This window comes from Scaptodrosophila lebanonensis, unplaced genomic scaffold, assembly GCF_003285725.1.
Source record: "Scaptodrosophila lebanonensis strain 11010-0011.00,11010-0021.00 unplaced genomic scaffold, SlebRS2 tig00001412-arrow-pilon, whole genome shotgun sequence".
NCBI lineage: Eukaryota > Metazoa > Arthropoda > Insecta > Diptera > Drosophilidae > Scaptodrosophila > Scaptodrosophila lebanonensis.
In genome coordinates this window covers 12,415,256-12,426,893 of record NW_022060739.1, presented here as the reverse complement: position 1 = coordinate 12,426,893, position 11,638 = coordinate 12,415,256, and the positions used below count along the sequence as shown (strand labels likewise).

Sequence of the window (11,638 nt, the reverse complement as noted above, 5' to 3'; positions counted from 1 at the left end):
TGTATTTAGGTACACGAAAATACATACATTTTTTGAAAGAATCAAAATATAGCTGCGAAAAATACATGCAACTAATGTGAAAATGTCCCAAGGAACAGAACTAAACTTTAAGACTAAGAAGAGTACGTGATAAATTTATACACACATAATTACATACAACAAATATGAATCAACTGCGATTTTTGTGTCATTGTTTTATTAATTGTTAAACTTGGAGCTAAAATTTATAATAGTGATAACTAAATTTTCAACTCATTTGGTTACTATAACATGCTTCGATTACCTGGGGTAGGACTCCACAAGCTACTAATTAACTGTGTGTATGCAAACAATTGTACATATGTTTTTATGTTTATGCCTTTGTGGGTTTACATACATATGTATGTATGCATATGTCATATGAAATTTGTATATACATACATATGTACATACACACATTTAAGAGAAGCGAAAATATATAGTTATAATACCGGGCGTTTCGTTAACTTTAAATTGTGCTAAATTTTTTATATCACCCTGATTAGATTCAAATTGTATAAGAAAAATGCTCTTTATAGAAAATATACGGCAGGTTGGGGTAGATCAGGAGCTACAGAATCCATGCCAGATTTGCGCGAATTTATATTGATATCAATTAATTGATGAAACGACCATTATAAATAGTTGAAAATTAAAATGCAATACCGAAGAAAAAAAGGAAGCGGTTGTTAAAAGCTTTAACAAATAATTTATTATAATCAAAACTACAAAAAAGTCCAAGTAAAACAAGAATAGAAAGCTGGAGTCGAGAGTGGGTTTAACTCTTCAATATTTTTATTAAATTCATTTTTATTCAATAACCTTATATGTTATATTATCAAATTTAAGTAAAAAGTTCCAAGTATTACTGGAGTTATGAAAACAAAACTAGCAAAACGTTGTTTAATTTGTTCATTTCTACAATTACTTCATGTTTTTTTTGGTAAGCAATTGTAGATAAACTCATTTTGATTCAATTTATAGGTTCCGAAAAAATATCCGAAAATATACACATTTTTGCGAACGATCCGTCATTGGCTTTTTTTCGGATTCAGGAACATGTCCGTAAAGTCCTTCCGGCAATTTTAGAGAAGCGAACAGAGGTGCTGACTTTGCAAAATAATCTTCAAGGACATTGTTATGATATGGAATACGGTGTTCAGTAGGTGTAAAGTTTTTCTACGCATTTAACAATATTATTTAAAATGTATTATATTACAGAGCTTTAAAATCAATAGAAAACTCAAAGCAAATATTTCAAAATATACAGGAGATCACAAAGACGTCAATTTTTCTTAAGCAGCAGCTGCAGTATGTAGAAAATAGAAATAAAACTAAAAAGGACTCATCTAGGAATTCTGTGTATAAACGGTTCTCAGCCCATTTAACCATAGACCTGCCCGAACTGCCTGATTTTAGCAGCCACTTTGGCCGCGAATCCACACATCGCTTGGAAAGTACAACACCAGGACGAACCGAAGCGGCCTCTATTCAAGGAAGCCTCACAGAACTTCAAAGGTCGCATACAACGTTACATTGAATACCTATTGGTTTTCAAATTTCTACACACTTTCCTCTGCTCCACTATTAATATTCTAAGTTTGTATTCAAGTGTATTATAAGTACTATCCCTACTTATAGGCAAGCATTAAAAAATAAATATATACTATACTATATTTAAGCAATGCCGCCGAAAAGGACCTCTCCGAGCCCTTCGGCACCGTTCGTGATTGCAGGAAAGGCGTGCGACCACTTTAACTTCCTGCTGGAGAGTTTATTGCGCAAGGCTGGTGGACCAGCGGGCCGATTTTCTTTAAAAGCGATGATATAGACATCAGATGGGTGGCACCCAGCAACTATACTCTTGAAATGGTAAATGATTGTGTGCATCTTAGCACTGTTACCACAACCAACAATGTAAACGATTGCGTCAAGTCATAACCCGATAACGGGTTGGAAGACCAGTTAATATATAACGTATATCCTAAATTTAAAGTAATAAACTTAACTAAAATATCGTTATTGTTTTTCAATTTGAAAACTATATAGGTATTCGAAAGTACCTTTGAACCGCCTTTGCCAAATTTTCTTAAGGGGTCATGACGTAACTCTTTGCAACTTGACCTTCAAGGGCCATGGTTATCTCGGTGGTAAACGGAATTCTAATTTACACACACATACATACATATGTGTGTGTTTAAGCCACTGTGCAACGTCATGGCAAGCTGAAAACGGACCTGCGCAGTATAGCTACAAAGAAATGGTAAATTTTTTTGTACTGTTAACTTGGCAAGGGTCAAAGCAACGACTCCAGCAGGAAAATAAAATACGCATGAAAATATAAATGTTAAAAACAGCATGGTTTAGACTACAATCAAACAATTCCTAAAAGAAAATATGTTTGATTTTTAATCTCGGACTAGTAAGTACATTTTTATAACAAGAAAGTCATCTATAAAGGCAATTATATTAAAATAAAGGTTATAACTATAAATGTTATGCAGTAAGCATCAAAATGCCAATTGGAAATATAATCAAAAAGGCATCCAGCTTAATACTTGGCGACGAGAAGTCAAGTGAAAAAATCGATATGGTCTACGAAGACAACGAAATGCTTTTCTGCAAAAACAATGTGTGCCTTCATCCGCCAACAGTGGCACGCAAAGAGTCCGATATTGTACATTATCCTGGTTATTTGACGTGCACAACAAAGACATTTATTGACCAGTACAACAGGGCAAAGCGGCCTACATTATTGCTCACGTGGATACCCAATTCCTCTTTGTGCAAATGCTCACACTCAAATATGGAAATACGTGTAAACTCCGAGCATAAATCTTCAGAAGGCAGTGGGCAGGGCATACGAGGCGATGATGAGAACACAGCCGATATGCAGGATCTTAAAAATGAGTTGCAGCCGCTTCTCGGCGGACAAACTGCAGCCATCGATAATTTGGCAGCCCTGCTGAAAAAAAATCCCATTACTTCGGTAAACATAACAATCTCCAATCCCCAAATTGAGAACACAAATATACCACAGTCCTACAATTGTATTGTGGTAGATCCCGATAGGGAAAGCAGCGACAATGGATGTCAAGGACAACTAAACTCTGATGGGTCAGCGTCGGATGACAATAATCCGAATTGGATGACACCTGAACTATTGGCCTTTAAGCATAACTTGGTGTTTCCGGATAGTGCGAATGCTACGCCTACAGTACGCCGAAAGGCGGTGATGAAATGCCGCCGCTTTTCAGTCGATTTGAGCCAAATGCGGTCGTTAAGATTGTTTTTTAACGACGACAAATGCACATCCGGTCAGTTAGTTATAGCATCAAGGGAGTCGCAGTACAAGATACTACACTTCCATTACGGTGGGCTAGACCATTTGGCCCAGGTGTTACACCAGTGGCACTGTTTTTTGCACAATATTACGTTAGCACCGGGTCAGGAAAAACAAAATTTGCCGTACAGGCATTTTATGGTTTGTCGACCCGAAGTTAAGAAATCGGAAATGCACCCAGATGAGGGTAATGTAAAAAAGATAACCACCAACTTCTTCTACGGAACGCTGTTGAACGAGAAAGGACAAATTGAAGATGACTTACTCCTGCGCAAGTGCGTCTTTTTTGGTGGTCTAGAGAAGAGCTTGCGGAAGACTGTCTGGCCTTTCTTGCTGAAGAGCTATTCATTCTCTTCGACGTTTGAGGACAGAGCCTTGCTTATGGATATCAAACGACAGGAATACCAGGAAATAACAAGCAAGCGTTTTTATTCGATGTCGCCAGAAGAGCAGGTCCATTTTTGGAAGACGGTGCAGAGTGTGGTAGAAAAAGATGTTGTACGTACTGATCGATCGAATCCATTCTTTTGTGGCGACCAAAATCCTAACACGGAAATCATGAAAAACATTTTATTGAATTATGCTGTGTACAACTATAACTCTGGCATATCCTACACTCAGGTAAGTTAGGTGTTTACCAACATTAATAGTCTACTATTAAAATTGTACTCTTCTTTTACTCGGTTCCAATCGCAGGGTATGAGTGATCTATTAGCGCCGGTATTGTGTGAAGTTCAAAACGAATCGGAGACTTTTTGGTGCTTTGTAGGGCTAATGCAACGTGCATTTTTTGTGTGCACGCCCTCCGACATTGACCAAACTCTTAGCTACTTGCGCGAGTTGATTCGAATTATGCTCCCAGCTTTCTTTGCACACCTGCAGCAGCATGAAGCCATGGAACTACTCTTCTGCCATCGCTGGCTATTGCTTTGCTTCAAGCGCGAATTCACAGAAGCCGTAGTCATCCGCATGTGGGAGGCTTGCTGGTCAAATTATCTCACGGACTACTTTCATTTGTTTCTCTGTCTTGCTATTATAGCCGTATACGCTGATGACGTAATTGCCCAGAATTTACGAACTGATGAGATGCTGCTGCATTTTAGCTCTTTGGCGATGTATATGGATGGGCAACTCATTTTACGAAAAGCTCGTGGAATGTTACATCAATACCGCCTGTTACCCAAAATTCCTTGCACTTTGAGTGGTCTGTGCAAGCGATGTGGACCTGGCATGTGGGACTCGGAGCACCGTCCTGCTTTACAATGTGTCGGGCATATGGATGACGAAAAGTGTACCTTAGCTATGGACTAGTTAACCAAATCAAATATATATGCATATATAACCATAATAATTATCCAATATTAACTGCTTTTTAATAAACTGAATTTAATTATTATACATTTCATTACCTTACTGTTCCATATGTGGTTTTAACAATGTAGTATTAATTATTCAATTCTGTTGAAAAGAATAATTCCCGAAATTAGGCGACTAATGAGCATGATTATTTTTCTTTGTTTATTATACTTTCACATTTGTGGTAGCTGATCGATCGGCGTAGTGAACTTAAAATCATCTGGAAAGAGTTTTGCTGCATGTGGGTACATCAGCTTATAAGACTGTCGTATAGTCACATCAGCGACACCAGCTATATCGCCAATTTCTTTTTGACTGCGCTTATGCTCGGACGCTTGCGATGCCATATAAATAGCAGCGGCAGCCACCGATATGGGCGAACGCCCAGGCACAATGTCCATTTCGACTGCCTTTTTAGCTATATGCGTGGCAGCTCGCTGCACCATATTGGGTAGATCTAACGTATGAGAGATAAGAAACGACAGCGATCTTATATTTGAAAATACTCATTAAAAAGGGCTACCTACCAAGGTTAGCACAAAAGCGACACATAAAGTCAGCAGTGGTAATTAAATCCACACTTGTCTCAAGGGCTTTCAGAGTCAGTTTGAAACATCTTCCGATTTCCTTTTTACTGATTTTGCTAACTGCGCAAATCTCTTTGAAAGTTCGAGGAACTCCTTCTTGGCGGCATGCAATGTACAAGCACGCAGATGCCTTTGCATCGTTGGATCGTCCCTTTAGGTTCTTACCATCGTGTACCTATTAAATAGTAAAGTGTATTGATAAAGTGTTCACATAATCGACTAAAGGTATCAAACCTGTTTGAAAAGATTGTTTGCGCGATCGACTATAGTCTTTGGCAAATTGATACGATCAGCCATTGATGAAATTTCCTTAAATGCTGATATAAGGGAGCGATCAGAGCTGCTCATTGTGCGCCTGTTTTGATATTTAGGCGATCCGAAAGCGTCAAAGGATGCAGATCCTGTGCCTGGTCCAATTATGGTCGACAAGTCACCACCACTTAGCAGAGGATTTTCAGGACCGCCGACACGACTAGGGTCCACACCACTTTTTTCATTGCTAAAGGTACGCCACTCAGAACCAACATCAATTACTCGGTCTCCAACTACTAGTCCGCATTCTGAGCAGATCATATCTCCAGCTCGATAGTCTTCAATTAACGGTGACTCTGGGTGTGCATAACAGCACACCTTGTTGTTTTCCAGTCTGGAAAGTGAATAAAAATATTTTTTAACGAAATTCAGATTGCAATTTACTTACATACATACATATGTATGTATGTATACATATTTATGAATAAATGCATGTGTATATAATGCATTTCAGTCAATATTAATAAACAACAAAAGGAAGCAATGTACATATGTAACGCAATTAAAATTACGTTTTTACAATACAATTAAAACGAAATCATATCTTTATATCGCAAAGTAAAATATACAGTAATTATTCCGCTAAATCGTATAACTGACGAAAAAACAGAGTGCTTTCATTAAACGTGAAGTTATTTAATATTGCTTGAAATTGAACAACACAACTGAGAGTTTATATTATATGTACGCATGTACCTCGACGTGGAAGCCATTTAGATTTTCAGTTCGTCAGCATTTACTTTCTTAATAATTCTGAACCAGTGATGGACAAGCAAACAATAATAAAACATTAACATACATGTATATACAGTGCTGCTTGAGTTGTTTATCGATTACATTTATGCGTCTACCTTATCAGCTGCTTTTGACTAACCCTTCAACTAGCAGGAAAAATATCGAACAATTGCTCCCAACATGACGAGCAAGCATATTTATTCCACGACAAATTTAACAGACCAGCAATTAAAAGAACAGGGGAATTGTCTATTTGCTGCGCGGAAGTATGATGACGCCATTAATTGCTATTCTAAAGCTATTGTAAGTATTTTTATGCTTCCTTTTAGGGAGCCAAGGTTCATAATCCTGTGTTGGGATATACATGTATGCACTTGTAAATATGCATATATATGTAATATGTATGTGTGGATGGTATTTACATATACATATGTTTATTCTTATAATAGATAAAAAATCCCACAAATGCAACCTATTTCACAAATCGGGCCCTTTGCAATCTCAAACTTAAGCGATGGGAGCTTTGTTGTCAGGATTGCCGGCGGGCCCTAGATATCGATGGTAATTTACTGAAGGGACACTTTTTCTTGGGACAAGCACTAATGGAGATTGAATGCTATGATGAAGCTATAAAGCATTTACAGCGTGGTGAGTAGTCGCAGAAAAGTGTCCCATAATTTGAGTTAGTCTAATCCCAGTCCTGTTTAGCATATGATTTGTCAAAAGAACAAAAGCAAAACTTTGGTGACGATATCACATTGCAGCTGCGCCTCGCAAGAAAAAAACGTTGGAATGTTTTGGAGGAGAAAAGAATACATCAAGAGATTGAATTACAAAGTTATTTAAATCGGTACGTACATTAAAAGCAATTTGTAGTAGACGTTCGTTTGACGGCCGAACTTTAAAAGTATGTATCATTAAGTTGTTAATAGTTTCGATAATCTTTACACAGACAATATGTACACCTAATTCTGTTTTTAACACGGTTTCAAAATCAAGAATTTTAATAATGGTGGCAATTTAGCACGATTCAAAATAACATATGATCAATGTCTTTTTTTACACTTGTTCTGGAACCAATCTACCGTGTAAAAACAGAATTAGGTGTACTTATTTGACTGTGTAATAAATCTTGCGGAATCTGTGACATTCTTTGCAAAATATATTACATATCATTCAAGGCAAAAAAAAATTTGATCGAGCTTTTGACTATATAACAGCATCATCTAATTTTGTTACTTAATATTCTACACAGCCTAATTAAAGATGATATGGAGAGTCGTTTGTCCAACTTAAAGTTGAATGATAATGCAAATGAGGAGCAAATAAAGGAAAAACAGCAGGAAATTGAACAAGAATGTGTATGTTTTTCACTTGTTATTAATTAATGTAAGTCAATTTTGATGAATTTTAATTTCAAAGGATGATCACATTAAAGAACTTAACAACATATTTGCCAAAGTTGATGAACGCCGAAGGGTAAGCCAACACACTGATACCAATGAATTAGTAGAAATTTCATATAGCCTCGGTTTCACCTATCCCGTTCAGTAAACTCTTGCTTCAAGTTTAGTTTAAACATTGAGGCATTGCCTCCGTTCACTTGCCACTCAAGCTCTGGCTTTTGCAAAGATTTACTGTGCGAGATAACGAAAATAAAACTTAAATGAGCAGTCATTTATTTACTTCAATTTTTCTTTTAGAAACGCGATGTGCCGGATTTTCTCTGTGGTAAAATAAGTTTTGAGATTTTAACAGATCCTGTGATAACTCCATCGGGTATCACCTACGAAAGGAAAGATATCGAAGAGCATTTGCAGCGCGTAGGTCATTTCGATCCCGTCACGCGGGTGAAGCTGACACAGGATCAGTTGATACCAAATTTCTCAATGAAGGAAGTTGTAGATACATTCATTGCTGAAAATGAATGGTCATTAGACTACTAATTCCCATATTTTATTTGTAAAAGAAGAATGAAAAACTATGTATAACCTGAGAAATTGGAATGGATTTTAAATTGGTTTGATTTGTTTAAAGTTGCTTATCGTGATGTTAATAAAAATTACTATATAAAGTTTCTTTTCATTGTATCTTTTTTTAAATAATTACTTGCTGTAAAGTTTAAAATGAATTTCACTCGAAAAATATTTTACTATAGCTGGTTATTAGCAGGCGATCCTCAATGTTGTCTTTTCTTCTTCGTATTATGTAAATAAATTTACATGTATTTCATAATTATATGAAATCTATTCCCAAATCAAATATTTAATTTGGAAAAAAAACTGCAAGCACTATATTAAATTTTTCCACATATAGATAAAACTCCGAAATTTAAAATAATAGAATGCAAACACTAAATTAGAGTAGGTATGAATTTATTTTTGTTATTGTACACTGATATAGTAACTTAGCTTTCCAGCGAAATCATATCGCGACATATGAAGAATGCAGAAACTAGGGCTGCTGTTTGTGCCCCTTCAGTGCAGCCTTTTGTTAAACGCTCTTCAATTTGTGCCAGCTTGATTATTAATTTATTCATTACGGACATTGGCAATTCGACTAGATAAAGATTACTACAATGATAACTTCATTTTTTAAATTAGTTTTTTTTTATACTTACGTCTCATTACAAAAAGGTGCAACTCTGTGAGAATGTCTTCCAATGCCAGGCCTCGTTTAGATTTAGCCTTCTCAATTGCTGAAATTCAAGTATATTTATAAATAATGTCCTAAGCCAGAACTTCTACTAACATACTATCGAATGCTGTAACGAAGGTGCGCGTCGAGAGCAGTGTTTGTAGAATTGTTTCTATATCAGACCGCAACGGATATCCAACACACATGTATACATTATCCTCATTTACCAAGTCGAAAGCCATGACAGTACTCTGCAACACGTTTAAGACTTTTCGCATATCGCCCTTTGCTAGAGTCAACAACGCCTTCTTTCCATCTTCTGTAATTTTAACCCTACAGTGTTTTAAAAGAAAATACAATTTTATTACCGATAAATAGACTTTACCGAAGAACCTACGCTTCTTCTTTAATAATTCTATCCAGGCGCGGCAACATTTGTTCTGGCGACAGCGGTGCGAACCGAAAGCGAGTGCAGCGAGATTGCAAAGCAGGTATTATCTTGCTTAAGTAGTTGCAGATTACACAGAAACGCACATTCTCTGTGTACTTTTCGATGATCCTTCGTAACGCATTCTGAGCATCGTTGGTCATGGCGTCTGCTTCGTCAAGGATGATAAGCTTAAAAGTTCCACAAAATATTGTCCTCGTCGAAGCAAAATTTAGTATTTGGCCCCGCACTATACCAATACCACGATCATCAGATGCATTCAGCTCCAACACCATAGATTTAAACTGGGCTGGTGTATATAGCTGCCGCGCACATGCATGTATAGTAGTAGTTTTGCCAGTTCCTGGCGGCCCGTAAAAGAGCAAGTGGGGAAGCTGCTTGTTGCCGATGAAACGATTAACTGTTTTTTTTGTAAATGCGTTTTATAAAGTTTAGGTTGCAATGCTTCTTAAAAAACCTACTTGTTGATATAATTTCCTCGTGGGAAATCAAATCCTCCAAAATTTTGGGCCTGTACTTTTCCACCCTGTAAAATCAAAATGTCATAGTTGTTTTTTATTGGAGGTTTAATTACTTACCAAGGCACGCGTATGTTGTCATAATCTGTTTCCATTTCCATTCTGTATTTTGCAATAATAATACAATTCCGAACAAATCGCGCTCTTTTGCTTATCGATTAGGGATGTGAAAAACTATAGTTCATCGGGCATCGGCGATTTTTCGAATGATTTGAATGGAATGTTAAGTGTTTATAATGAATTAATGAATTTAATAAACATTACATGCGTTATGCTTTGTTCGTTTTTCAATTAATATATTAATGTCATAAATATACTCGATAGATATTAATTTCGAAAGAGTTTCCATATATTATGGACCAGGCTTAGTGGTGCAAAAAACATTGATGGTAAAAAAATGTGAAGACAATCGTACTATCGGTAGTGAATTCGATTGCATACCACCACAACCCTATGATACATTTAAGCGTCCACAATACATGCAATAGGGGATAAGGATTCATTTTTTAACAATGGTATTTATAGATGCAGTGCAGGGTCTTACATTTTCATATTTATGTGCACCGTTCTACTTCATTACAGCTACCATTATCACTTTTAAAAACGGCTCAAAGTCACCCGATGGTAAGAACACATAACTACATGGGAAGCTTCCTAAATATTTGTCTCATTCCAGCTAGTCGAGTTAAAGAACGGCGAGACATACAATGGACATTTAGTTAGTTGTGACTCATGGATGAATATAAATTTACGGGACGTAATTTGCACATCAAAGGTACGTAATAGGCACATTCCCATACATATTGTGAATACGATGTCTTCCACTTTGTGTATGTAGAATAGGCACATTAGTTTGTATATCTATAATGTCAACCAAATCGGCCAGATTAGCTGTATTATATAGCCAGTATAACAGTGTACCGCTCTTTTATTAAATTAAGTAATATTGATTTCATTTACAGGATGGTGACCGGTTTTGGCGCATGCCCGAATGTTATATTCGAGGCAGTACGATCAAATATTTGCGTATTCCTGATGAGGTAATTGATATGGTGAAGGAAGATTCCCAGGCGAAATCACGGAACCGCATTGAAATGAGTAAAAATCGTAATGGTAGTGGAAATTTGCCGCAGAACCCAAATCAACGCGTGGGTCGTGGTGGAGCTAGGAATAACATTGGAAGTCGTAATAATCTAGGAAATCGTCAACTTATACAAGGCAGCAAAAATAGGAAGTAACTAATAAAATAGTTTGCTAAAAGTAGATGAATTAAAATACCCTTGATTTAATAAAAATTTTAATGCATTTTTTTATTGCCGGGTTGTGTAGAGGAGCAAATTGACACCCTATTCTTTCGATATTTCCTAGCTCGATTTTATTTTGCATACTTTTAGGGCTTTTTGACTACAACTTTTGTATCAATTGGAAGTTTTGCAATATCGACAACGTTTTTATTAATTCTTTAAAGAAAAAAATACATTTACTACAAAACAAATCAATGGGTCTATCAATTCAATCAGCTGTAGAAGGTTTACCAATAAGAGTATTTAGCACAATAATTTAAAAAATATCAATCAAACAAATTGTAGTCGCGGTATTTCCAGATAGGGATGATATTTCATCGATAGACTTTGGTATTTTGTACATATAACAAATTCTACAACTTCTAAAGTCTCGGCGAGAG

At 36.4% G+C, this 11,638-nt stretch overlaps 6 protein-coding genes across 8 annotated transcripts; 4 read left to right on the top strand and 2 right to left on the bottom strand.

Annotated features, from left to right (window-relative positions):
- The first annotated feature begins 13 nt into the window (after positions 1–13).
- LOC115631687 (BLOC-1-related complex subunit 8 homolog) lies at positions 14–2,036 on the top strand. 3 transcript variants are annotated; one of them, XR_003996227.1, is made up of 4 exons: positions 14–122; positions 1,003–1,180; positions 1,240–1,617; positions 1,701–2,036. XR_003996227.1 is itself a non-coding variant. In XM_030528507.1 (4 exons), the coding sequence occupies exons 1-4, from the start codon at positions 83–85 to the stop codon at positions 1,429–1,431; spliced, it is 342 nt and encodes a 113-aa protein (XP_030384367.1). In that variant the 5' UTR covers positions 14–82; the 3' UTR covers positions 1,432–1,554. The 3 variants fall into 3 exon arrangements, 2 of the variants coding, with proteins under 2 accessions (XP_030384367.1, XP_030384366.1); XM_030528507.1 differs by lacking the exon at positions 1,701–2,036 and having other exon boundaries at positions 1,240–1,329; positions 1,398–1,554; XM_030528506.1 differs by having other exon boundaries at positions 1,240–2,036.
- Positions 2,037–2,533: 497 nt separating this feature from the next.
- Positions 2,534–4,757, top strand: LOC115631107 (TBC1 domain family member 16). The gene is made up of 2 exons (XM_030527766.1): positions 2,534–3,982; positions 4,058–4,757. The coding sequence occupies exons 1-2, from the start codon at positions 2,534–2,536 to the stop codon at positions 4,670–4,672; spliced, it is 2,064 nt and encodes a 687-aa protein (XP_030383626.1). The 3' UTR covers positions 4,673–4,757.
- Positions 4,758–4,860: 103 nt separating this feature from the next.
- Positions 4,861–6,399, bottom strand: LOC115631108 (transcription initiation factor IIB). The gene is made up of 4 exons (XM_030527767.1): positions 6,313–6,399; positions 5,539–5,950; positions 5,245–5,479; positions 4,861–5,174 (listed from the first exon to the last, which is right to left on the bottom strand). The coding sequence occupies exons 1-4, from the start codon at positions 6,327–6,329 to the stop codon at positions 4,891–4,893; spliced, it is 948 nt and encodes a 315-aa protein (XP_030383627.1). The 5' UTR covers positions 6,330–6,399; the 3' UTR covers positions 4,861–4,890.
- Positions 6,400–6,504: 105 nt separating this feature from the next.
- LOC115631691 (E3 ubiquitin-protein ligase CHIP) lies at positions 6,505–8,431 on the top strand. Its single transcript, XM_030528513.1, has 6 exons — positions 6,505–6,654; positions 6,801–6,999; positions 7,060–7,201; positions 7,607–7,712; positions 7,774–7,830; positions 8,055–8,431. Exons 1-6 carry the CDS (start codon positions 6,532–6,534, stop codon positions 8,295–8,297), a joined length of 870 nt encoding a protein of 289 aa, XP_030384373.1. The 5' UTR covers positions 6,505–6,531; the 3' UTR covers positions 8,298–8,431.
- A 278-nt stretch (positions 8,432–8,709) lies between these two features.
- On the bottom strand, positions 8,710–10,213 carry LOC115631723 (replication factor C subunit 5). The gene is made up of 6 exons (XM_030528558.1): positions 10,015–10,213; positions 9,898–9,962; positions 9,386–9,836; positions 9,107–9,321; positions 8,972–9,049; positions 8,710–8,910 (listed from the first exon to the last, which is right to left on the bottom strand). Exons 1-6 carry the CDS (start codon positions 10,053–10,055, stop codon positions 8,759–8,761), a joined length of 1,002 nt encoding a protein of 333 aa, XP_030384418.1. The 5' UTR covers positions 10,056–10,213; the 3' UTR covers positions 8,710–8,758.
- A 182-nt stretch (positions 10,214–10,395) lies between these two features.
- LOC115631759 (U6 snRNA-associated Sm-like protein LSm4) lies at positions 10,396–11,249 on the top strand. Its single transcript, XM_030528593.1, has 4 exons — positions 10,396–10,469; positions 10,537–10,578; positions 10,631–10,729; positions 10,917–11,249. The coding sequence occupies exons 1-4, from the start codon at positions 10,467–10,469 to the stop codon at positions 11,190–11,192; spliced, it is 420 nt and encodes a 139-aa protein (XP_030384453.1). The 5' UTR covers positions 10,396–10,466; the 3' UTR covers positions 11,193–11,249.
- Positions 11,250–11,638: the final 389 nt, after the last annotated feature.

Coding starts and splice junctions, on each gene's coding strand:
- LOC115631107 (XM_030527766.1), top strand. CDS start 2,534: ATGCCAATTGGAAATATAATCAAAAAGGCATCCAGCTTAATACTTGGC. Junction 3,983..4,057: donor CTGGCATATCCTACACTCAG/GTAAGTTAGGTG, acceptor TTCCAATCGCAG/GGTATGAGTGATCTATTAGC.
- LOC115631691 (XM_030528513.1), top strand. CDS start 6,532: ATGACGAGCAAGCATATTTATTCCACGACAAATTTAACAGACCAGCAA. Junction 6,655..6,800: donor ATTGCTATTCTAAAGCTATT/GTAAGTATTTTT, acceptor TTCTTATAATAG/ATAAAAAATCCCACAAATGC. Junction 7,831..8,054: donor AAGTTGATGAACGCCGAAGG/GTAAGCCAACAC, acceptor TTTTTCTTTTAG/AAACGCGATGTGCCGGATTT.
- LOC115631108 (XM_030527767.1), bottom strand. Junction 5,480..5,538: donor CAAACAATCTTTTCAAACAG/GTTTGATACCTT, acceptor ACTATTTAATAG/GTACACGATGGTAAGAACCT. Junction 5,175..5,244: donor TCGCTTTTGTGCTAACCTTG/GTAGGTAGCCCT, acceptor CTCATACGTTAG/ATCTACCCAATATGGTGCAG.
- LOC115631723 (XM_030528558.1), bottom strand. CDS start 10,055: ATGGAAATGGAAACAGATTATGACAACATACGCGTGCCTTG. Junction 9,837..9,897: donor CGAGGAAATTATATCAACAA/GTAGGTTTTTTA, acceptor CAAAAAAAACAG/TTAATCGTTTCATCGGCAAC. Junction 8,911..8,971: donor GCACCTTTTTGTAATGAGAC/GTAAGTATAAAA, acceptor ATCTTTATCTAG/TCGAATTGCCAATGTCCGTA.
- LOC115631759 (XM_030528593.1), top strand. Junction 10,579..10,630: donor CGGCTCAAAGTCACCCGATG/GTAAGAACACAT, acceptor GTCTCATTCCAG/CTAGTCGAGTTAAAGAACGG. Junction 10,730..10,916: donor ACGTAATTTGCACATCAAAG/GTACGTAATAGG, acceptor TTTCATTTACAG/GATGGTGACCGGTTTTGGCG.
- LOC115631687 (XM_030528506.1), top strand. CDS start 83: ATGTCCCAAGGAACAGAACTAAACTTTAAGACTAAGAAGA. Junction 123..1,002: donor AAACTTTAAGACTAAGAAGA/GTACGTGATAAA, acceptor TTCAATTTATAG/GTTCCGAAAAAATATCCGAA. Junction 1,181..1,239: donor GATATGGAATACGGTGTTCA/GTAGGTGTAAAG, acceptor ATTATATTACAG/AGCTTTAAAATCAATAGAAA.